This window comes from Protopterus annectens, chromosome 8.part0 (assembly GCF_019279795.1).
Source record: "Protopterus annectens isolate FY-2018-M chromosome 8.part0, PAN1.0, whole genome shotgun sequence".
In the NCBI taxonomy this organism is placed as follows: Eukaryota; Metazoa; Chordata; order Ceratodontiformes; family Protopteridae; genus Protopterus; species Protopterus annectens.
The window spans coordinates 149575-173438 of record NC_056741.1 but is presented as its reverse complement, the minus strand read 5'-3'; the positions used below and the strand labels follow the sequence as shown (position 1 = coordinate 173438).

At 39.4% G+C, this 23864-nt stretch overlaps 1 protein-coding gene across 1 annotated transcript in view; it reads left to right on the top strand.

The window, feature by feature from the left end:
- LOC122807956 overlaps positions 1-22433 on the top strand; it is a 303157-nt gene extending 280724 nt beyond the window's left edge. The window contains exon 7 of the mRNA XM_044078987.1: positions 22342-22433. Within this exon, the coding sequence (XP_043934922.1) occupies positions 22342-22433 (92 nt within the window). The remainder of the gene's footprint in view (positions 1-22341) is intronic.
- The last annotated feature ends 1431 nt before the right edge of the window (positions 22434-23864 follow it).

Genomic DNA, 23864 nt, shown 5'->3' with positions numbered 1-23864 from the left:
CAGTGGACCACCCCTGTTATCAAACTGTAAATAAATAAATAAATAAATGCTTATTAAGTGCATCTCTGCTGTGTGCTTAGAATTCTGACAAGAATGTTGGTGTTACATGTATATGTATATATATATATATATATATATATATGTATATATATATATATATATATATATATATGTGTGTGTGTGTATATCACTTTTACATACATAAATTTAATATATGTATATATATATTTCTGTGTGCATGTCTGTATTGCCCTACATATACAGATCATGGAGAGTAAAGGTGCACTATGACACATATAATGTTGGACAAAGGACCAAACGAAAGGGCTCAACATTAGATAATGCACTTCCAAAATGTAGAGGTGTATAGAATGACATGTCTTGCATTTGGAGGACTCCTGGTACATCTGACATTCAGATTTCTGACAGTCTTCTTTCACGTCATGTATAAATGAGGCCACATTTGACATCAAACCACAATTTTAGTGTGAAACACAAATAAAAATTAGTCAAACCTATGTACTTGCTGCAGACATCTGGATAGTGTAGAGTCATACCATGTCTCCCCAAGCCAGCATGTGGAAACCTTGAAAATGTATGACACACTATATGAATATGGCCATGTGTTGTGAAGCCATATGTTTGTATCTACACCAGCAAGAACACCCACATTCACAACAGACCCCTGTGTCCGTTGCATTTCAGCACACATACATCAACAGTTAAACAAGGTCTGTAATGTATAATGTCGTGTGCTCACTCATCGACAGGTCAAACTGATTTTGGCCATAGGCATGCCCATCCTAATGCAAACAGACATGTAGGTCCAAAATGGTTACTGTTGTCACATAGCTAGGCTAAAAAACAGTTATCTGTCTGCTAGCTTACAAGATGCGGATGGCAGTAAGAAGCAATGTGACTCTGCAGGCCTCCAAAACTGTTCAACACAGGGCTTATTTATGTCCTCTGTGATTAATTCACCTGCATTCATTTATAAAGCAGACTTCAGCCATGGTGCATGTGTTAAGTACTGAGATCTGTAGTGTGTAAGAGTAGATAGGTAGGGGTTCTAATCTTGGTCCAGCCCACTTAGTATGTATATCTCCACAAAGAGCAAATGTAAATACCAAACAGGCATGGGTTTCCCTTTTTGGCCCTTGCAATTGATGCAGGCCTCCAAACCTTGGTCCTCCACAAGGTCTGCTTATATTATCTACCATAAGATTACCTAAAGCCAAATTAAGGTCAGACTTGAGCTGTGGTGCAAGCATTAGTACTAAGATCTGCAGTGCTTAAGACTAGATAGGTAGATGTTTTAATCTCAGTCCAGCCCACCTGGTGTGTATATCTCCCCAAAGAGCAGGTATGAATTCCCACCTGGCATGAGTTTGCACTTTTTGGCCCTTCCAGTTGATGGAGACCTCCAAACTCTTGTCCTCCACAAGTCCCACTGATGTCATGTACCCTATGATTACCAAAGTCAAGCTACTCTTAATCTTGAGCAGTGGCATGTGTGTTAAGTATTGTGTTATATAGTCTCTAAAACTAGATAAGTAGAGGGTTCTAATCTTACTCCAGACCACTTTTGTGTGTATGTGTGTGTGTGTGTGTGTGTGTGTGTGTGTGTGTGTGTGTGTGCACATGTGCATCTCCCTACACAGCAAGTGTGAATCCCAAGCTGGCATGGTTGTGCACTATTTTGTGCCTAGCAGGTGATGCAGGCCTCCAAACTATTGTCCTCCCCAAGGCCTGCTGATGTTATCTATTATAACATTACCTAAAGCCAAATTATCATCAGACTTAAGCAGTGGCACATGTGTTGAGTGCTGTGTTATGTAGTCTGTAAAACTAAATAGGTAGGAGTTCTAATCTCACTCCAGCCCCCTTGATGTGTGCATCTCCTTACAGAGCAGGCATGTTTTTATGTTTTTGCACTGTTTTGGGCCTTGCAGGTGATGCAGGCCTCCAAACTATTGTCCTCCCCAAGGTCTGCTGATGTCATCTACTATAACATTACCTAAAGCCAAGTGACTGTCAGACTTGAGCAGTGGTGTGTGTGATAAGTTGTGCATTCTGTAGTCTGTAAACCTATATAGGTAGTGATTCCATTCTCAGTGCAGGTAACCTTGTGCCCTTGTACTTGTTGTGCTGTCCAGTGTTCTGTAAATGTAGATAGGCAGTGGTACTATTCTCACTGCAGCCAACTTGGTGTGTGTGTGTGTGTGTGTGTGTGTGTGTGTGTGTGTGTGTGTGTGTGTGTGTGTGTGTGTGTGTGTGTGTGTGTTAGTCTGAGCAATTTACATCAGTCTATGGAATCACAGCATCATATGAAGTTACTATGTTAATGGCCCTAGGGCCCTTACAAGCATAGCCAAGTTCTTACCATTGTTTCCAAAATCAGCACCTATTGCTCCTGTCCAAGAGGGACACAGCTGGAATGTCCCAGGTGAATTTATGGCCCCCCATCTGATCAACCACATTGTGTTTGAAGAGGGCCAATGAGGTGCTCTGTTTGACAGGAAGTGCGAGTCTGTTCCAAAGATGTGGTAACCTCTGGGAGACAATTCTGTCACTCCAGCAGGTGTTATTAATGTCACATACCAGGTTAAGGTATTTAGAGCGAGTAATTTGTGTACCATTTGAATTATGGATATGCAAGGTTTCCAGTGAAGTAGGGTCAGAGATTGCCTTGTATGCAAGGCAGAGATCACCTCTGAGTAGTCTGTATGAGACAGTATAAAGTGACAGTGATTTCATTACAGATGATCCCCAAAGGACAGATGCTAAACACCTTGAATTTTCATTGTGAGGAACCTTTGTGGTCTCTCCAATTGCTGCAGGTGCTTTGAAAGTTACATACCAGAAAGGGTGTTGCACTCAGTTATTGGCCTGATGAGTGAAGAACACAGGGAGGTTATAACTTCTCATTTTCTGGAGACAATGCCCTTACATATGAGAGGAGCAAATTAGAATTAGCTTCTTACCACTGTGGAGACATGGTGGTCAAAGCTAAGGTAGCTGTCGGCCTGTGTGCAAAGGTCTCTCACCACTGAGTGCGTACTCAAGGTGTTGCTATTGATTTTGGCAGATTTCATGAACTTTGCCTTTATTGAAATGAATGATTATACATTTTTTGCTTTGAGTTTAAGACCATGACTTTGGCAGCAATAATTTGTAGGATGTTGACATAATTTGGTGATTCTATGACTACTCACAATTTGCAGTCATCAGCTAACATTGTCAGCCACAGACCTTTAGTTTTTGCTTCTACTTCAGAGATATAGATTCCTAACAATACAGGTCCTAGGACTGAACCATGCGGAACAGCACTGGCTATAGGTCTGCTGTTGGAGGTGGATACCCACATTTTGACTATATGAGTTCTAGCAGTGAGACAGTTAGTGACCCTCTAATGATATAATGGTTGATGCATAGTCGGGTGAGTTCTTCAATGATGGCTTAGTGGGAGATAGTGTCAAATGCCTTGGCTACATCCAGGTAGGCTGTATGCACAGATTTCCCTTCATCCATAGACACTGTGCCTGTCTTGAAAAAGTCCATCAGGTTTAACAGGCAAGTTTGTAGATGATATTAAGATAAGGCAGACAGTAGCTAATGCTAGTGATTGTATCTGTTGCAACCTTACCTGGATAACCTATATGAATGGATAGTAACCAGAGATATGAGGTTTAACAATGGTAAATGTACCGTTTTACATTTTGGGCATAATAATGATCAATGACCGCATGCTCTGGATAATTCAATTTGTGTTTCTTCAGAGAAAATGAGATCTAGGTATCACGGTAGATACAAATCGTAATTTTGAAGTTAATGTGACAAATGTTATAAGAAAAATGATGGTCTTATGAGAAATGCCCTTTGATGTTTCTCAGGCAGAGATAGCTGTTATTAAATATCTATTTTGAAGTCAATGAATGGAGGAGGGCTTTATGTGCATTAAATGTTTTGCAATTGAAAAAGATGGAATAGATTCAGAAAACATTTATCAGATAGATTGGTAGATGGCTGTCATAACTTATCCTATAAAGACTGATATATTTCTCCTTTTATTCTTGGGCTTAACCAGTTACTAACAGATGATATTATTATGACATATAGGTACCCTAAGGACAACTTATTGGCTGTCCCATTAGAGAGTGATCTTTTTGATCATGTTACTGGAAAAACAATAAATATTTAGATGAAAGAATTTATATTTCCAGTTTGAAGTGAAAGAGATCTTTCTTTCATGTCAGGGCAGAAAGGATGTGGAATTCATTACCTAGACATGTAAGACTGGCAAATGATTTATATTTAAATGGCCATTAGATAACTGCTTTTTTTAAATTCTATACTGTCCAGTGATGTTTATTAGGAAAACATTAAATTGGCCTATGTAAGTCCTAAATCTGTTAGTTTATTCATTGAACATTAAAATCAGAAGTAAAAATAAAATATAAATCAAATAGAGCTTCTCCTATCAAGCAGATGTAATATATAAGCGCTGGGAATCAGTAATTCAAAATATTAGTAAACATTTGTGCATCTCCATTCATGAATAGTTTTCATATAGCTTTATATACTCCTCTTTCTTGTTCCATGATGCAGATTTCATGGTATTATTTCTTCTCTTGTCCACCCTGTAAATAGAATTACTCAAGCTAAATGGTATTTACTATTAACCAAAAAAAATATATAGCAAGCAAAGGTTGAATAATCAACAGCATGGGAGCATATCATCAACAGACAAAGCTGCTTTGCCAGGGATGGTCTACACCTGTCCCCTCTTAGCTTTTGAATATTCACTAAACCATCGTCCTCCTACATTTTACTGGTTTTAGGCAATGCCAAACTGACAGAACTCCTGACAACAAGCAAACCCAAACCTAGGAAATCTAAAGGTGTTACAGCTCAATTCCAGATGCCTAAACAAGAAACACCACTTCATCTAACCTTGACTCACCTTTTTAGAATGCAGACATTTCTACAGTTACTGACACATTGCTTAAAGCCTCAGAGAGAAACCTGGTGACTGCAATGCCTTTCATACATTTAGACCAGCTACTACACAGGCAGGGATTTAGGTGGAGGTGTCTTAACTTACACCAAAAGCAATCATACCTCAAGGCTGGTAAAACAGGATGACACACTTGAGCTTCTCCTTGTCCAAATCTCCATAGACAAAGTACCCCTATGGTTTAATAAAGTATTAACGCATGCTTATACTTGGTGTGGTTACTTGCCATGCAACCCAATGCCATATTCATGGGTAATTTTAACTACCCAACTAAAATTACCCAACTATAAACTGGGAATCATACTTGACCCAAAACACAGAAGCCCAGATATTCCCGGACTTTGTCAGCACAGGCATCCTGGACCATATAGCTCATATGACCACAAGGGATGAGAACATACTGGATTTGGTCCTTACTAACATGGAAGAACATTGCACCCCATCTAGTGTAATGCCCACTCAGGTGAGTTTGGATCACAAAGCTGTCTTTTCTGAAATAAAATCAAAACCTGGGACCCCTGCTAACCATGGTACATTTAGGAATTATTCGAAGGCAAACTTCCTAATAGTAACGGATAGCCTGGCAAAATTTCATACTCCACAAATTCTGAGAAAACTGATGCGTATGCAGAATTGTTCACAGAGACCTTGTATCACAGAGACCTTGTACAATCATGTCAACAGATGCATGCAGACAGCTGTACATAAAAAGACTAAACACAAAACAAACACAAGAAACAAACCTCTTTGGCATAACCCAATTTTAGTAACTTTTACTACAAACGGAAAAAAAGTCATGGCAAAAATAAGAAAGTGCAACACCTAGCAGGCTAAAAAAATCTTCCATCAATCAAAACAAGCAACTCACAGGACAAATCTACAAAATTCAGATATGAGGTAAAAATGGACTCTCAGGGCATGCATGACCAAAGGAATTTCCTTAGCTATGTCTTCAACTTTAAAGGCAGCACACAACAATGTGCAGAACTAGCTGTAATAGAAGCCACTTACACTGAGATGAAAGATGTAGTTAATCTATTAGCCAACAAATTCAGGTTCAATTTTACCCCCTCCCCCAGCCACCCTCTGGAGATACCATTGAACATAACCCTCTAGCTATCACAATGTGATATCCAAGGCCAAGGATATTGCATAAATGGGTACCAATAATAGTAAAAGTTAGCATTCTACATAGCATGAAGCATGACTTACCAGGACCACTAGATTCACTATTTAACTATAACCTCCAGACAGACTTAGTGCCATGTGAATAGTAAACTCCAACAGTCATCCCCCTGCACAAGGCTGGGCTATCCTCAGACCTCAAACTACAGACCCATAAGCCTGACTTTTCTCATGTGTAAAGTCATGGAAATAATTATAATGGAAATGCTTAACAATGACATAGGAAATCTTTAGTCACTGCTTCCAACTGAGTCTGATTTTATTAAGGACAGAACATGCTTGTCCAAACTAGCATACATCTTCAAGAAGGTCACCCACAGCAATGGAAGATGACAAAACATGCATACTGCCTACCTTAATCTGGCCAAGGCATACGATGCAATACCTCACTTTGGCATTGTAGACATACTCATGGAATTAGGTATAACCTCTGTCGCACCCATTGAATAGCTGGCTGGCTCTCAGACAAGCCCAAAGAAGTATGGCTAGGGGAGCTCACCTCCGCAGAGAGGACCATGACTAGCAGAGTCTGTAGGGGCTCTGTGCTGGGACCACTCTTTTTGTCATCTACTTCTCTGAAGACAAGACCAATGTCAGGAGCCTCTGGTTGACCAAATTTGCTAACAATCACAAGCTACAGTAGGTGGAGTTATAGATTCTCCCCAAGATATGAATATCCTCCAGAAGGGCTGAGTTAGACAAAAAACTCATGTCAGAGACACAGTCTGGTACTCAATGCTATGCCATCCATAATAGTATCCTTTGGGATATTGGCCACTACTAGAAACTACCTCATTAATAACACACCCGTAAGAGTAGATCAAGTAGCCTTTAATTTGGAGGAACATGTAGAGAGTAATGTGGCCTTCGATCATTATGTGACTACAGTAGTAAAGACATTGCATAATTTATAATCAAGGGTTTGGTATCTAGGTCCAAGGAAGTTATTCTTTCACTATTTTTGGCCCTCATCAGACCAATCATTGAGTACAACACCCCCTTTTATGTGTACCTGACCAGGCACATGCAACAACTGGAACATCCACAGAGGTTTCTCACAAAAAGGATACAGGGCATCAACAACACACCCTTCATAGGCTGCCTCAGAGCTCCGTACAACACATCCTTCACAGTTCACCTTAAAGCTCTGTCCCTGTACTTGGTCTCCCTAAGACTGTTGAGGAGTCATCTATGCCTGACATACAAGGCATCCTTGGATCCCATGCTGGTGGGCCTTTTACATATTTGCAAAACAAATGACATCAGAAATAACCAGTCTAAGGAATGTTACTTTACTTGCAACATAAATAGCACATGTTGGAGAAACCAATATGTGTCTCAGAGAATACCTCTTTTCTGGATCAGGCTTCCCATCCATGTGAAACAGAGTTCTTGCTTAAACCAATTCAAATCTAATTTTAACCAGTGGATGGGGAAATGGAAATTCACCTCTGGTCTGGCACCTATGTCCCTAATGGACACAGACAGCCTGTAAATGTTTGACCACCCAAGCCGTAACCTACATACACCCGTAGTATAATCTTAAGGTCCCAAAATTTGTCAGATATGTTTGAGATGCATGGCTAGGCTTAAAAAGGCCCCTGTGGTCATTAACCTGATGTACACCTATGAAACTATAAAACTATTATTATTAAATGTGAGTTTGGAAGAACATGGTTGTTCTCTGTTTCCGTAGTTAGTTGAAAATACAGAATAAACATGGTTGTATGAAAAGATTGTTTAGCAAAACAATCTGAAAATAAGTAATATAAGCTGCTATTATCAGAAAAAAAATCCAAGTGCTACAGATATACAGAGATGCTGTTACGATCATAGATTGCAGAATCCAAGAAACACATTCTTTTGAAAAGCCTCTGACAGTTCATCTCCAGAGATGGATAAAACAGACATGCACACTTTTCAGGAATATTTTTTTTAACTTTATATTGCAGTGTAGCAAACTGATTACATAAACCCGGATAAAATTAATTCACAAATGCATGAAAGAGCAGATTTAAGTGCTAGAAAAAAAGAAATAAATTGGTTGCACTTTATATAAATTTCAGTGTCTTTTTTAATTACAAGCTAGTTGTATTACTGCCACATTTTTACTACCCCCTTACTTCACAGAGTGAAGTCATTGTCTCACTTTTTAGCTTGTTCATTTTCAAAAAGCTTGTTCATTTTCTGACTGAGCATCTTCTGCACACATTGCTGAAATTACTACTTTTGCTCTACTACTGACTATTGTGTCACGGATTGTAAATAACTTGCAATTATTTCATCTTATTGGTATTACACTGTTATTCACTTTTATTTTCCTGACTTGACTACAGCGGTAATACTGCACTGTTGCACCATGTTGCTTCAAAACTGTTGCTCAGTACTGACAGTATTTAAGACAGTACTGCAGTGTTGCCTGTTACTGACACTAGTTATATAAAAACAAGATGGGTTATTTCCTCAGCTACTGAGTGAACGTTTTGATCATTAATGATGTTGTATTACTGCTGAATACTGATTCCTGTAAAGGTGCAGCATTGAAGGATACTGGCTTATGTTACTATAGTACAGATTACAGGGTTACTTCTATTACTTGGCTAAAGCTATTCTCTTTACAGTTCCTGCACTTCTACCACTCAGATTATCTGTAGCTATTACAATAACTACCCTGGAAGTACTGGTTTACACTATCTGTAGCTGATTGTTTTTACTCAGAGAGAGGCCCCACTAGCCTACCAGCTGAAGCTATTTCTTTTAAATTTGCCACTTGTTACTGATTCCTTTATGATCCTACTCATTTATTTTACATTTTTTTGCACTTGTGAATAGCACAGTAGTCACATCCTGACATTTTCTTTCCTTTAGTTGTACCTGATATTATCTTCTCTTTCTCTTCTTGTCTGGCAGTTATCACAGACTTTAAGGTTGTAAGATTTAGTTTCTCTGGTACAGGGTTTGATTCCCTAAGCCATAGCCTGTCTCATGTGTGACCTTGAGCAAGTCACATCACCAGATATTACTCCTGGGTCACCTCTAAAAAGGGATTGTCTGCCTAATGTTCCTGCCTGGTTAACAAATAGGATTATTATTCCAGTGCAGTCAAGTATCCTTTTAGGTCTTATACCAAGACTGTTATTAATATTTCTTGTTTATTTTATATTCCTTTGTCTGCACTGGCTAATGTGGGATCTCAGTCAGCTTGTGTCCCTTCTGTAACCCATCTGATATCACTATGTATTCTGAGACAGTATAACACCTGCCTCATGCTTACAGAAAACTTCTTATCACTACTTCACAAGTATTCAGTATGTGAGAAGGGTAAGAATTTACTTAACTTGTAGGGTGCCATTCTCACCTCAGAACACATTTAGTATACACAACACACACACACACACACACACACACACACACACACACACACACACACACACACACACACACACACACACACACACACACACACACACACACACACACACACACACACACACACACACACACACACACACACACACACACACACACACACACACACACACACACACACACACACACACACACACACACACGTGCACACACACACACACACACACACACACACACACACACACACACACACACACATACATGCAGATTATTTATTTATTTATTTACATTTGTTTACCGGGAAATTCTGACTGGACGCAAGTCCCTTTTCAGCGGATGGCTGGGGAGAAAAGCTCCACATCATGTACATGATAAATAGAGATACAAAGTTGCAGCAACAGTAAACAACATTATAGGTTGTTGGCTTTAATACAATAACAAGATACTTGATTATCAACAGTATATACAGTAAATGTTGCAAGTTAAGATAGTTTCTTGTTGTTTATAATGTTAGTAACAAAGTTGTCAGACAAGATGTTAAAGTATGTTAAGACAACTAGCTAATTCTGACTGTGGTTAGTTGTGGCGGTAGTATAGTTGGGTTAAGAGTCTAGGTGGGGGGGGTAAGTGGGGGGTGTTAGTCTGGATTAGAACAAGTACAAAGCCAGTGCAAATTTAAGTGGAATTTGAGTGCAGTCTTGAAAAGACTGCTGGAAGGTAGGGTAGTTATAGAGGGTGGAAGATTGTTCCAAAGTTTAGATACGGTACATGAAAATATGGCTTCTCCTGCTGAGTTTTTGGGTTTGATAACAGTGAGTTGATTTTTGTTGCTTGATCTTAGGGGCCTAGTGGGGTGATAGGATTGGAGAAGGGTTTGAAAGGAAGGGATGTTAAGGGGGTGGTTAATAAGTTTATGAGTGAGGGTGAGTTGATTAAAGTGAAGGAGTTGTGGAAGTTCTAGCCAGTTTACTTCTTTAAGGGAGATACAATGATGGCTGTGGTAGGAGGTTCCAGTGTCAATTTCAGCAATTTTGTTGTAACAAGCATCCGGCTTGTATAGGTCTGTCTGTCTAAGGTTGGTAAGTATCGGGGATGCATAGAGCGGGGTGGAGATTAGCTGGGAATTGGCTATGGAGATTCTAGCTGCCTTGGTTAAGAATTGGCGGTTTCAATATAATGCACCAAGTTTCTTGTGAACTTTTTTTATTGTGAGAGATATGTGGGTGTCAAATCTAAGTTTGTCGTCTATTTCCACATCAAGTAATTTTGTGTGTTCTGATGGAGAGATAATGGTATTATCTTTGGCAAGAATGTTGAAGTGGGGGGTGTTTTGTGTGGCTTTGGAAGGTTGGAACAGGAGAAGTTTTGTCTTACTTGGGTTGAGTAGGAGCTGAGCATTGGATAGCCAGCTTTCTACAGAAGAGAATGATTCCTGTGTGATTTGTTGTAGTTCTGGTAGAGTAGTGGGGGCAGAGCAGATGAGAGTAGAGTCATCTGCGTACTGTATAAGAGATGCTTGTGTGGTGGCAGTATGTAGGTTGTTAGAGAAAGGTGAGAATAGCAGAGGGCAAAGGATAGACCCTTGGGGAACTCCGAGAGTAACTGGGAGTAATTTGTACTAAACCAACTTTTGATGAAGTTGTTAACTCTGCCAAAGCTTCAAAGAACAAATGCTAAAAAACTTCAGATATTAATTCACATAGTAATACACCCATCTTTATCCTTTACACCCATAGCCTGCAAACATCCCCAAGTGCACCCCTTTTCATCCTTCACACCCACAGCTTCTACACATACCTAAATGCAGCCATCTTCATTCTTCACACCCACAGCCTACACACATACATAAATACACCCATCTTCATCCTTCACACCCACAGTCTGCACACATACCTAAAAGAATCACAACAGTACAAGTGTGCAAACTCCAAACCCTTATGGCCTATTGCCCCTTAATCAAATCATGGTAATGTTTTATTAATAGGTGGCTCTGTTGTGAGACTTATGAACACCACTCCTACCAGATGTGATAATGGTGGGAGGGTGGCCTAATGGTTAAGGTGTTTGCCTTACAAACACAGGGTGCAGGGCAGTTAGCTTAGTACTAATCTATGAACCTATGAACCTATAAGAATAAGGTGACAGCTTTCTGGAACCGGAATACAGAATGTAACCAGACATCTTAGCTCCCTCCATCCTAACAAATGAGATTATGACCTGATAGGAGATGACTGACCTTAGGCACTTTAGCCAGAGAGATATGTAGAAGAGTATGATTGTGCTTACTATGAATGTGTCTAAGGCTGGAGATATGCTGGTCCTAAGTGGTAGTTTGCCATCACCCAGAATGATGCTGAAATTCAAAGACAAGTTAATTGACTTGTTATTGGCTGTGCAGCTGGTGTCATTCTAGGGGATCCAATATCTGTTAGCTTGGGAGGAGATAGTATCCTTTATCTAGTCCTCACAAATATGGCCACTTCTTGCACATGTCCATATGTATCTTCCTACCTTTTTAAGTCAGACCATAAATCACTGACCTATTCCTTTAAAACTATTGGCAAATAGCTCCGTTTTTATGGTCTTCTCAAAAGCAAACCTTCTTCAGTTACTTGATGACCCAAACACAGTTTGCTGTAATCCTCCACTGACTGATCATATTGCTAAAGCTGATGCTTATCTGTCCAACTTCTACTCCCCCTTTAATAGCTGGTTTGATAAGACAGTATCTATTCAAATTTAAAAAAAAGCAAACCTTTAAGGTGGATTACCCAAAATTGCTTAATGCTTATAAGAGGTCACATTCTAGTTACTTTAATTAAACTAGTAAAGAGCTTCAGTGAATCATGAATCTCAAAGCTAACCATGAATTTACAATTTATTTTATTTTTATTTATTTATATATTTAATATTTGTTTACCAGGATGGCTCGGCTGGACAGCTAGTATCTGTTTTCAGCGGAGTCCTGGGGAGAAAAGCTCCAGAAAAATGATTACATACTATGAGCAGTATATATATGTCACTCAAGATATAGCTGTAGCAAGGTAAACATGCTGATAATACAGGGTTAATACAAGTACGTAAGTATAGAAAGGTTAGCATGCTAATAATATATAGATAAGTAAAAAAAAAATGTCTAAGCTTGTTTCCTGCCTTTCCTGTAAGTCGTCTAGTCCAGATACAAATTTGCTATATCCAGGACTGTTTGTAAGCTTCTGAGCCTCCAAGCCTTTTTGCGTTGGAGGGAAGCCTTCTAGCTTAATTTTGTTTCTTAGAACTAGCCAGTTTTTTTAGTTTCAGCATTCAAATCTGTTTCTTTGAGCTCAGCATTTGTTCAGAACTCATTGTAAGCACTAAATAAGCTACAAATTACTACAGCACTCAACTTTCGTCACTTGTCTTGAGGAAAATGGTTTTTAGTACTTAATAAATAAGTACCTATCCAGGCATGTCTAAGGGTCAGCTCCCGGTGTTTTCTCCTGTCTACCTGATGAATCTGGGCATCTTGGGGCAATGCAGCAATTGCCTCATGTACACAGACAACCCTCTCCTCCTACCACCCAACACTACAACCTGTGAGAGACACACTTATATTGCCAAACTGGAAGCAAAGCTCTCTTCACCCAAGATTGGACTAGACAGTCAAAAGGAGAAGGTAAATACTTGCACCACACCACACTCATCACATAGTCCCTCAAAACCTACACCACCAAAACACACACATAGAAACACAAAACACACACCTACATTTGAAGAGGCTCTCAATAAAAATCTACCCAAGCAACAGGGACCTTCAAAGCAAAAACGCAAGCAACCTCCACCCCCCAACACAACTCAAATGACACACAGCCCACAAACTCAGTGTGCCACTCAACTATAGCCTATAAGGCATAACAACGTACCCAACACTCTAGTTATAGGTGACACTATGGTCAGGCACACTGATGTTCTACTCACCAGGCTAAACAAAGAGAAAGTTACTGTAAGCTGCATGTCAGGTGCCAGGATCCGTCACATAATGCACGCACTCAGGTCACTCCACAACAAGTAAAAATATGACTCTGTCATTGACCATGTTGGTGAGAATGACCTGAGATGTACCTCCCTAGACTACATGAAAAGAGACATGGAGGAGCTGTCTGATCTGGTAGCCCAGGCGGGTATGACCCTAGCCCTAAGTAGCATCCTGCCATCATCCAGAATGATACCACAGTACAAGGGCAAAATGATTGACATTCTAAGGGGATCCAGTATCTGTCTGCCTGGGATGACATGATCGACAAACCACGATGCTTTGCCAGAGATGGCCTGCACCTGTCGCCTTTGGGATTCCTGATACTGGCTAAGGCTCTTGCCACCCCTATAGTGCCTTTTTAGGCAAGGTTCAAATGACAAATTCACCATCATAACAGGTACAAGCAAGCAAAATATGAGGGTAATGCTACTCAATGCTAGAAGTCTAAACCTCAAAATGCACTCACTTGAGGCACTCCTTAAAATGGAGAACATCAACATCTGTGCAATGACAAAGACCTGGTTCAAGGCTCCAGACAGCACCCCTGCAAAACCAGGCTATAATTCATACCACACCTTTCGGCCACCTAACCTACACTGAAACACTAAAGATAGAGGCATGTCCATATTCATTAAGGATATCCACACCTCCAGGCTAGTTGCTCAGCATAATGCATCCGAGATTATCCAAGTGCAACTAACTCTGGGCAAGACCACAATCCAAATTGTAGCTTGCTACAGATCCCACTCCATGCCCCAGGATTCCCACTCCTCATTCCTTGATACACTGGAAAATATTAGGGTACAACCTAACACCCTAATAATGGGAGATTTCAACTACCCCACCATTAATTGGGAAAACTACTCATGTACCAACTCTTGTGCTGAACATTTTCTGAAATTCATTAATTCCAATGCCTTGGATCAACTTATTCACGCCCCCACCAGGGGCAACAATATCCTAGACCTGGTCATTACCAACATAGGCAACTGGTGTTCCACACCAGAGGTCAATTCCTCTTTGGTCAGACCCAACCACAAGCTAATCACCCTACGCATCCACATCCCACCCCACCCCCCATTAGGGAAACCACCGTAAAAAAAATTCTCCAAAGCCAACTTCACGCTTCTTAAGACAGAAGTGGCAAACTTCATGACACCCATGCTGATGGACAATAGAGGTACAGCTGTTGAATCCTATACAAATGCACTTTATAAGCACTTACACGAGTGCATGGATCGTGCAATCCCTACAGAACTAAGATGCTATCCTCCAAAAAAAGGAAGCCAATATGGTGGTCCCCTGCCATAAACAAACTCTACAAAAGAAGAAAGAAACTGTTGAAAAAAAAGAGTAAAATCCCATGATTGGAGGAACTCCCTGATCAGCCTGAGTAAGAAGCTGAGGTCCCACATAAAAATCCTCCAATGCTAGTTACGAAATCAAAATCGCCACTGATTCTAAAGACAACCACAAAGCAGTCTATAGCTATGTCAAGAATCTCAATGGCAACACTCAGATATACTCTGAGTTACAGCACAATGGCACTAATTATATGGAATCAGCTGATATTGCCAACATCCTGGCAGATAGGTTCAGTATTAACTTTATCCCCATCTTATCCCCTAAAGGGCCCATCTCTATACCAGAAGAACGCAAAGTTTTTGTAATCATGGCTGCACAGGTAAAAAAACACACTCTCCAAAGCCAAGAATACATCAACCATGTGACCTGACAACATCCCAGGCTGCATTCTACACAAACTACAGAACGAACTGCCACCCCACCTATGTACCATGTTCAATCATAGCCTCACCTGAGGCTTTGTGCCCACTAAATGGCACACAGCAACAGTTATCCCACTCCACAAAGGGGGAGCCACTATGGACCCCAGGAACTACCACCCCATTAGCCTGATGAGCCTGTTCTGCAAGACTATAGAATTTATCATCACGGAACTTATAAACAATGACATTGGTAATCTCCAAACTCTGGACCCTACCCAGTTCGGGTTTGTAAAAGGCAGATCATGTCTCCTAAACCTGAGAAACTTATTTGAAGTGGTCACCAAAGCCGTAGATGAGGGTAAGGTGGTTCACACAGCCTGTCTAGATCTCTCCAAGGCTTTTGACACCATCCCCCACTCTGGAATTATAGATAAACTCACTAAACATGTATAAATCCCTATGTCACAAGATGGGTTGCCAACTGGCTCACTGACAGAACCCACACTGTGAAAGTAGCAAACTCCAAATCCAACTTCAGACCAGTGACAAGTGGAGTACCACAGGGTTCAGTCCTGGGTCCTCTCCGGTTTGTTATCTACTTCTCTGAAGTACAGGCTAACACAGAAGGTCTTTGGCCAATGAAGTTTGCAGATGAGTGCAAACTAGGAGCCATAATCAAAACTCCTACCAATGTGGACATCCTACAAAAGGGCCTCACTGAGACAGATGCCTGGTGTCAAAGCCATGGCCTGAAGCTCAATGCCAAAAAGTTCATTGTCATCCCTTTTGGTAAAAACTCTGTACCCATTTACTACCACATAGGCGGTAGTCTGCTTAACACCGAAAGTGTGATAAGAGACCTTGGGACACAGGTGGACAGTAGTCCCTCTTTTGATAATCACATCACCACAGTAGTCAGGAAATCCTTCTACGTGGCACACCTCATCACAAAAGGTTTCTCATCCAGGAAAAAAGAAGTCATTGTTCCTCTCTACTCATCATTCATTAGACCCATTATAGAGTACAGCGCCTCTTTTGGTATGTACCTCACAAGACATCAACAACAACTGGAAAGGCCACAGAAATACCTCACAAAGAGGATTACCAGCCTCAAACAGATGCCCTAAACAGACCATCTCAAAAAACTCCAGCTTTACTCCATCGCATATCGCCTACTCAGAGGCGATCTCTGCCTAAAATACAAAGCTATGTCAAACCCAGAGCTGTTGAACATGCTCCACTTAAAGAAATCCCAATCCGTCCAAGCTACACACTCTAGGGACCTAAACCTTATCACCACAATAAACAGAACATGCTGGAGGGATAGATTCCTGTCCCAGAGACTTCCCATACTCTGGAACAAACCACCTATCTATATCAAGCAAAGTTCTTCATTAGCACTCTTCAAGAAAAATCTTGATGATTGGATGGGAGATAGACAATTCACCCTGGGATCACTTCTGTAGCTCTACTCGACAGGGGCACAGGAAAATAATTTTCTTGGGTGGCAAAAGCCAGGGTACCATTTGGCTAGGCTTATATAGGCCCTAGGGCCAATAGCCTAGTACTTACCTATGAACCTATGAACAGTATGTTCATAAGCACTGCTCTGCCTCTTGCCATTTAAAGCTTAGCCCAATATCCCTTGTGAGACTCAAACCCACCTTAACCATTAGGCTACCCTCCCAACCCCCTACAAAAAGAGAGGGTGTAATACAGTATTATATGTTTGACTAAAGCAATGGGAGTACCCTCTTTCAAGTGGATGGGAGTTCAGGGAGGTCCTTTGCAGGTACATAAATGGTTGGTTTATAGGTAGGATTTTAACTGGGTTTTGAAGGTGGTTGCATATTTTTGTAGCCCGAGGTCAGGAGACAGGGAATTCCAGACTTTTGCAACTTCATTAGTGAAGAGCGAGAGTCTCCTGAGCTATTTTTACACTGGATATTTTCTGTTAGAGCTTTGTTGGTAGACCACAATTCCCTATTAGAATTGTAGAAGGTTATGAGGCTTGACAGGGCACAATAGCCACTGAAAACAAAAATAACCACACATATTAAAACTCATTAAAGTTGAGTGCTCCTCCAGGCGTCTTCTGCAGTTACACCCTACTGCTCCTCTAGGCGTCAAATATTGATTGTTCATATTTGCATTAATAATCCCAAAACCATGTTACTTACAAGGTACCAGGATATTTTGTCTTGAACCATATGTGATGGCAAACACAACTCTATTGATATTTGACCTCTTTCAATGAGAGCTTTCTAGAAATGTAAGGTGATAACTTCGTTTTTAAAGGCTTAAGCCATGTCCACTAGGGGTTAAAGGTGCACACTCAAAAGAGCTGCTCTGGAGTGAATGCAAGTCAGGAAGTTAAGAACTAGTACTAAACAATGTTCAGAGTTTGTCCACAATAATATTGTACACTCTGTCCCAATGGAAATAGCTGATATTCTAGCTGACAGATTTAATTTCAGTTTTACATTAAACACAGTTACAGCAATTCCAGAGATGCCACACTCTCAGCCTCCTCCTCCTCTAACTGCTTTGGAGCAAATTCTCTTAGCCCTTGCAAAAGTTAAGAAAACATCATCAATAGGCCCTGTTAATATATCAGGCTGTTTGATTATCAGTACCAAATAAAGCTTGTCTGAACACCTACTTAAATTCTTTAATCTAAGCATTACCAATGGTGGCATTCCAGAAGCCTGGAACGCAACCATTTTAATGCCATTTCACAATGGTGGACCCTGGTGACTACAGACCCTTTAGTCTCATTAGCCTCATATGAAAAACTATGAAACATATTATCTCAGGCCTCATTAATCTGGAATTTAAAATTATCTTAATCTTGGCCCTTCATCAATTTGGTTTTGTCTAAAGGAAGGTCCTGCCTCTTTAGCCTCTTAATTTCTTTGAAAAAATAATGGAAGCAGTGGTTGGCAATTTTACAATGCATACAGCATGTCTAGATTTTATCAAGGCCTTTAATACTATCCCATTCAAGTATTATTAACAGACTTGTACATATTAATATAAGTCTTTATCTTCTGTAGTGTATTGTGTCCCAATATAACCCTAGACATCAACTCTGTTCATCAGACAAACAGCTTCTAGACATCTACAAACCACTGAAAAATATTGGTAAGTCATTACATAGATACCCTGCAGCTCACTCCTGGAGCTCTCTTCATCATAATATAACAAGTATCCACCATAAGTCCCACTCAAGCACTACATACAAAACACCCGGTCTTGTCCCTGCCTAGTGCCAACCTGATCCTACTTACCTTCTTTCTAATACCACTTTCTTTTACTCAACATCCTTCTTCTTCCTCTCTTCTTGCCCCTCTTCCTAGCAAAACATTCCAACTCCCACTACTTGGAAATAATATTTTCTTCTTCTTTGCATGCACACTATCATGTTGTTAATGTGTATATACTGTGTATATACATATATAAATATACATATATATATATATATATATATATATATATATATATATATATATATATATATATATATATTTACATGGTCGATATCTCATAAAGTCAAAGACCATATGGCCAAGACCATATGATCGACTTTTGAAATGTCGATCATGTAAAAAAAAAAAAAAACACAGCAATCACTTACCTTCACATTGCTCCACCCACCACACCTTCCGCAGAACATAAATATACCAACTCCAAGATCACACTACAGTGCGGAAGATGGAAATCTTACCATTCTGCACTGTACAGAGATGTCCGTTCTGCATGGTAGACATTTCAAAAGTCAATCTTATCGTCTCGACCATATGGTGTTCGACTTTATGAAATGTCGACCGTGTGAAAGGGACCCATATATATATATATATATATATATATATATATATATATATATATGTATATACATATATATGTATAGATTTACTCAAAAACATATACAAAACTGTTTAATTGTGTTAACATCTTTTGTTATATAAATTCTTATTGTGATGTAATTTCTTCCTTGAATGATTGTAATTGTACTTGGAGCATTTCTCTTCAGGTCCCCACTGAAAATGGGCCATTGGTTCAGTTGGACCAACCCAGTTAACAAATGACAATAAATTAATCAAATAAATAATAGTGGAGTGGAGAACAAACCAGTTGACAGAAGCCATGTTGTTAGTCACAGATGCCACATTTTAAAGCATAAATATTACCAAAAGGCTCAGTGCTAGTCCTTCCCTTATTTAGCATCTGTTTCTCAGATCTTCAGGCCAAAACTCCTGGCCTATAGTTATCAATGTCTACAAAATGACTGCAAATTGGGTATAGTTATTAACTCTTTCACTGTGTCTTAGTTGCTCCAACATAAGTTAGACCATGTTAACAATCTATGCAAAGACAATCCTCTGAAATTAAATGTAAAAAATCTAGTGCAATTCATTTTGGTAAGCAAAACGTTTTCCATACCATATAGGTGACATAGCCCTCCAATCAGACGCTGTTGTAAGGGGACCTAGGCATTCTTGTTGATAATTCCTTATTGTTTGACCATCATGTGTCTGCAGTAGTTTGGAAAGCCTTCTATCTGGCAAATCTAATTTACAGAGGTTTCTTCACTACAGCCAAATAAGTCTTAATTCTCAGATCTTATCGTACCTATTATTGAGTATAAAATACCTATTAGCATGAATTTATTAAAACATATCTCTCAAGAGACTTCAGAAATTTATAACTAAAATGATCAGTTGTCTCAAACATCTTAGTTATTAAGACAGTCTGGCAGGCTTTCATCTGTGTTCAGTCTGCTACAGACTCCTTTGTGGAGACAACTCATACTAACTTGTCCTATTTTGCTGTTGACCTGGTGGAAAATGTGTAGCCTAGCCACATGATCCCGCAATGAATTTACCCAAACCTGAATTAATACAATACCCCCAACAGGATTAATTATTTTGGACCTACTTGTGTCCCCTACTTATAATGAGGGGCCAGTCTAACGGTGTACTTACAATTCCCCATCTAGTCATCCAAGTTGTGTCTAAAAATGTTTAGGAAATCACTGTGCTTTAGATCCAGGGAGTCCATTTCATAAAATAGGCATTCTGTGTGATAAATAAGAAGTTCAAATCCCTTGAGTGGGTGTTCATGATGTTATTAATGTTGTGCATGTGAAGGAGGTTGTAAAATATGTGATTCTTTGAGGCTCTGTAGTTTTAACAGAGGTCCCATCTTAGAAGTTAACAGAAGAGAAAAAATAATAAGAATGTTTTAAGGCAGTCAGGGTTGTTCAAGGTAGAATTGCCCTTGAATGTCTTAGTAAGAAAATATATGCTCTGTTAAGCTGACTCATATGCTTAGATAATACCAAAGAGGGGCATTTTACTTTATAACTGGCCTGATAAGGGAGGAGCAGAGAGAGATTAGATGCTGATGTTGACTCCTTATATATCAAAGATATGCCCCTGTTGGTTAGTCAGGCTATATAAAAAGATTTTCTAACAACAGTGTTAACATGGTGGCCAAAGGATAGTTCTTTGTTAGTGAAAGTTCCACACTCCCTAATGAGCAAGTCAGTTTGTAGTGGGGGGTGTTACATATGCGATGGAAGCATTGGTATCCAGGTTTTTCAAAAGGTACAATGCTGAATTTTGTGGTATTTACTTTGAGGCTGTGGTCTAAACATAACTTGTTAGTGTACATTAGATCCATTTACCTGTTGTGGTGCATATGGCAGCTCCCAGTTTGCAGTCAGCAAGTTCATTAGCCACAAATCCTGGTGCTGGTCTTGATGTCTGAGAAGAATTTACCAAAGATGAGCGATCCCTAGTTTTCTGTCTAGACTTTTGAGCCTTGAAAGATCCAACCCTCTTTTACCTCCCATGCCTTCACATAACAAATGGTGGTTCAAATAGCCAGTTAAAGGAACTAAACCTTCATCAACAGATCAATAAGTCACACTGGTGTGATCAACTCATATCTATATCCTAATGTATTTTGGGTTCCTATCAGCATCTCAAATGCTGACAATATCGAATGCGATATTGTCGACGCGAGAATGCCGAAAGTGCAGAACATTGAATGGGTAAATGGAAATCTCCGTAAAGGGAGATTTCCATTTACTACAATGTAGTGCAGTCTCTGAGTTGGTATATTTAAGTAGCGGGGATGCAGGGGGGCTTGCCCCCCTGCCTACACCCTTTAGTTTTTTTTGTTTTTTAATTGTTTATATCGGCATTCGAAAATTTAATAGTTTGATCATTTCAGTTCGATATTTTGTAATTCAAACTATTAAATTTTTGAAATGCTGATATAGACCCATGTATTCCTCATCTATGGAACAAATATCCATTACCTGTCATGAAGAGTAGCATCTTTGACACCATCAAGATAAACCTGGATAACTGGATGGTCAGTCTCAAATTTTCCCCAGGTCTGCCTTGTCTTGAACTCCTTGAGGCTATAAGAGAAGTTTTGAATAGGGATTTTTGTCTAGGCTTACAGTGATCTAAATACTGACTTTCTAGTATTTACTTCTTCTTCTTCTTTCGGCTTTTTCCCAGTTAGGGGTCGCCACAGCAGATCACCTGTCCGCTCATGATTGGCAGCGGAGTTTTTACAGTGTCGAGTTGCCAGCCTGACGTCCAACCTTCCACAGAAGGCACACACATGCACACACACACACCTAGGGCCAATTTAGAGTGTCCAATCCATCTACAGCATGTCTTTGGGATGTGGGAGGAAACCGGAGCACCCAGAGGAAACCCACATTTACTTGTGAATCTATAAATGTGAATATTCTAACACAGAAATTATCAGACATTCCTTAGCTTCCAAATTACAGCCAAGTACATCAAAAACTCAGTTTTATTCTTTGTCATGACTACAGAGGAAAATTTCACAGACACACACACACACACACACACACACACACACACACACACACACACACAATTAACACAAATCTTCCAAACGGGAATCAGATGCATTAAACAGGTCGTTTTCTAAAAGGAGCTTGAGTTACTCAAATGACTCTCATTTCCTACTTTTTACAGAATGCGAAAACACCCATGAACAAGACACTTCCTTTTATATCAGCGTGTTTGATCATTTTGTCGCATTGGTTTACAATATTTTTCTTCTGTAAACTCCTTCTTGTTTCTCTGTAAGTATGTTGTTAAGCGTCTATTTGCTTCTTTGCTGAATTCACCTCTGCAAAGGAAATGGTGAACAATATTTATCTTTAACAATCTTTGACGAAGGCAGCAATAACAAAATTAAAATTTTAAATCTTCCATCATTTCTCAAGTTTCATCTGTTTTCTGAAGTTGTTTATGGTCATGGAGAATTACATGACATACCAGGGGCTTCAGTTTATAACTGAGGACACTTACAGTAGAATTAATATTAACCGATCTGAGAAAGCCCTGGGAGAAAAGTCAGGATCTTCTGAAGAAGGTGAGTCCATTGTTGTAATATTATGAACAGCAACAGGAATATTCAAATAAATGAGGCAGTAAAAGGAATGAAAGCGGAACATTATCTTTAATATATGGGTGCATGAGAATGCTGCCTTATGGGAAAATGTCATGGAAACATACATGCTTGTATTTCGAGTTGTACATGGATGGCATAACTTGTACATTACTTATAAGTGTAATTGCTGGCCTGAAGAAGTGCAGATTTCTGAGTCTAGGGTCTTTTTTGAAAATATTGCTGGGCAAGAAGATTAACACAAAATGTACATAGAAATGTTCAAATAAATGAATATATTATATAGATTAAATATTAAGTATGTAATAAATTATATCCATAGTAAGTACGGAACTTTGTAAATTAGCAGTGAATGGATGCGCCATTGCAAATATAACTGTAAGTAGCCTCACTAGTGTTCAATATGGCACAATGTAACTGATGCTTCTTCCTCAGATGGCATCACGAGGGATAAATGTTTCACCGATGTGTAGCACAGACTAAGATTCCAAGTTTTAAACAAGAAATACTACATATAGCTGGTGTTGTACAACAGACATACCATGACTGCATACGGGTTTAAACACCAATCAGAGTAGTATATGCGTCTTGCACCAAACACTTACTTAAATATGAATGTACTTCCAACAACACTGAGAAACAAACATTATGCAAACCTATTTTATTCATCACAGAAGATTAGTGAAAAGACAGCGTGTGCCATTTCAAGGGTCATAAATACGCCAGTACTACATGTGTTAATTCTGTATAACATTAGACATTTCTTTAAATAACAGAAAAAAGAGCAGTGGACAAAACTACAAAGTAAAAAAGAAAAATTCAGCAAACATTTGAACACTTCTACAAGAATCTTCCCCCTTTCTCAGCGTTAACATCCATTTTTCCATATCAGAGGAACTGTTCTGCTCTTTACAGAGCAGTTTATCTATAAATATTATATCAGCAGTTAGAAGTATTGACATGATAGAGAGTAAAAGACAAACAAAATATTGTTTCTTATCTTCCCAACTAGTTTGTATTTCTATTGCATGTATGTACCTGTATGTATGCATGTAATTATTTATTTTTAAAAAACAGAGACACT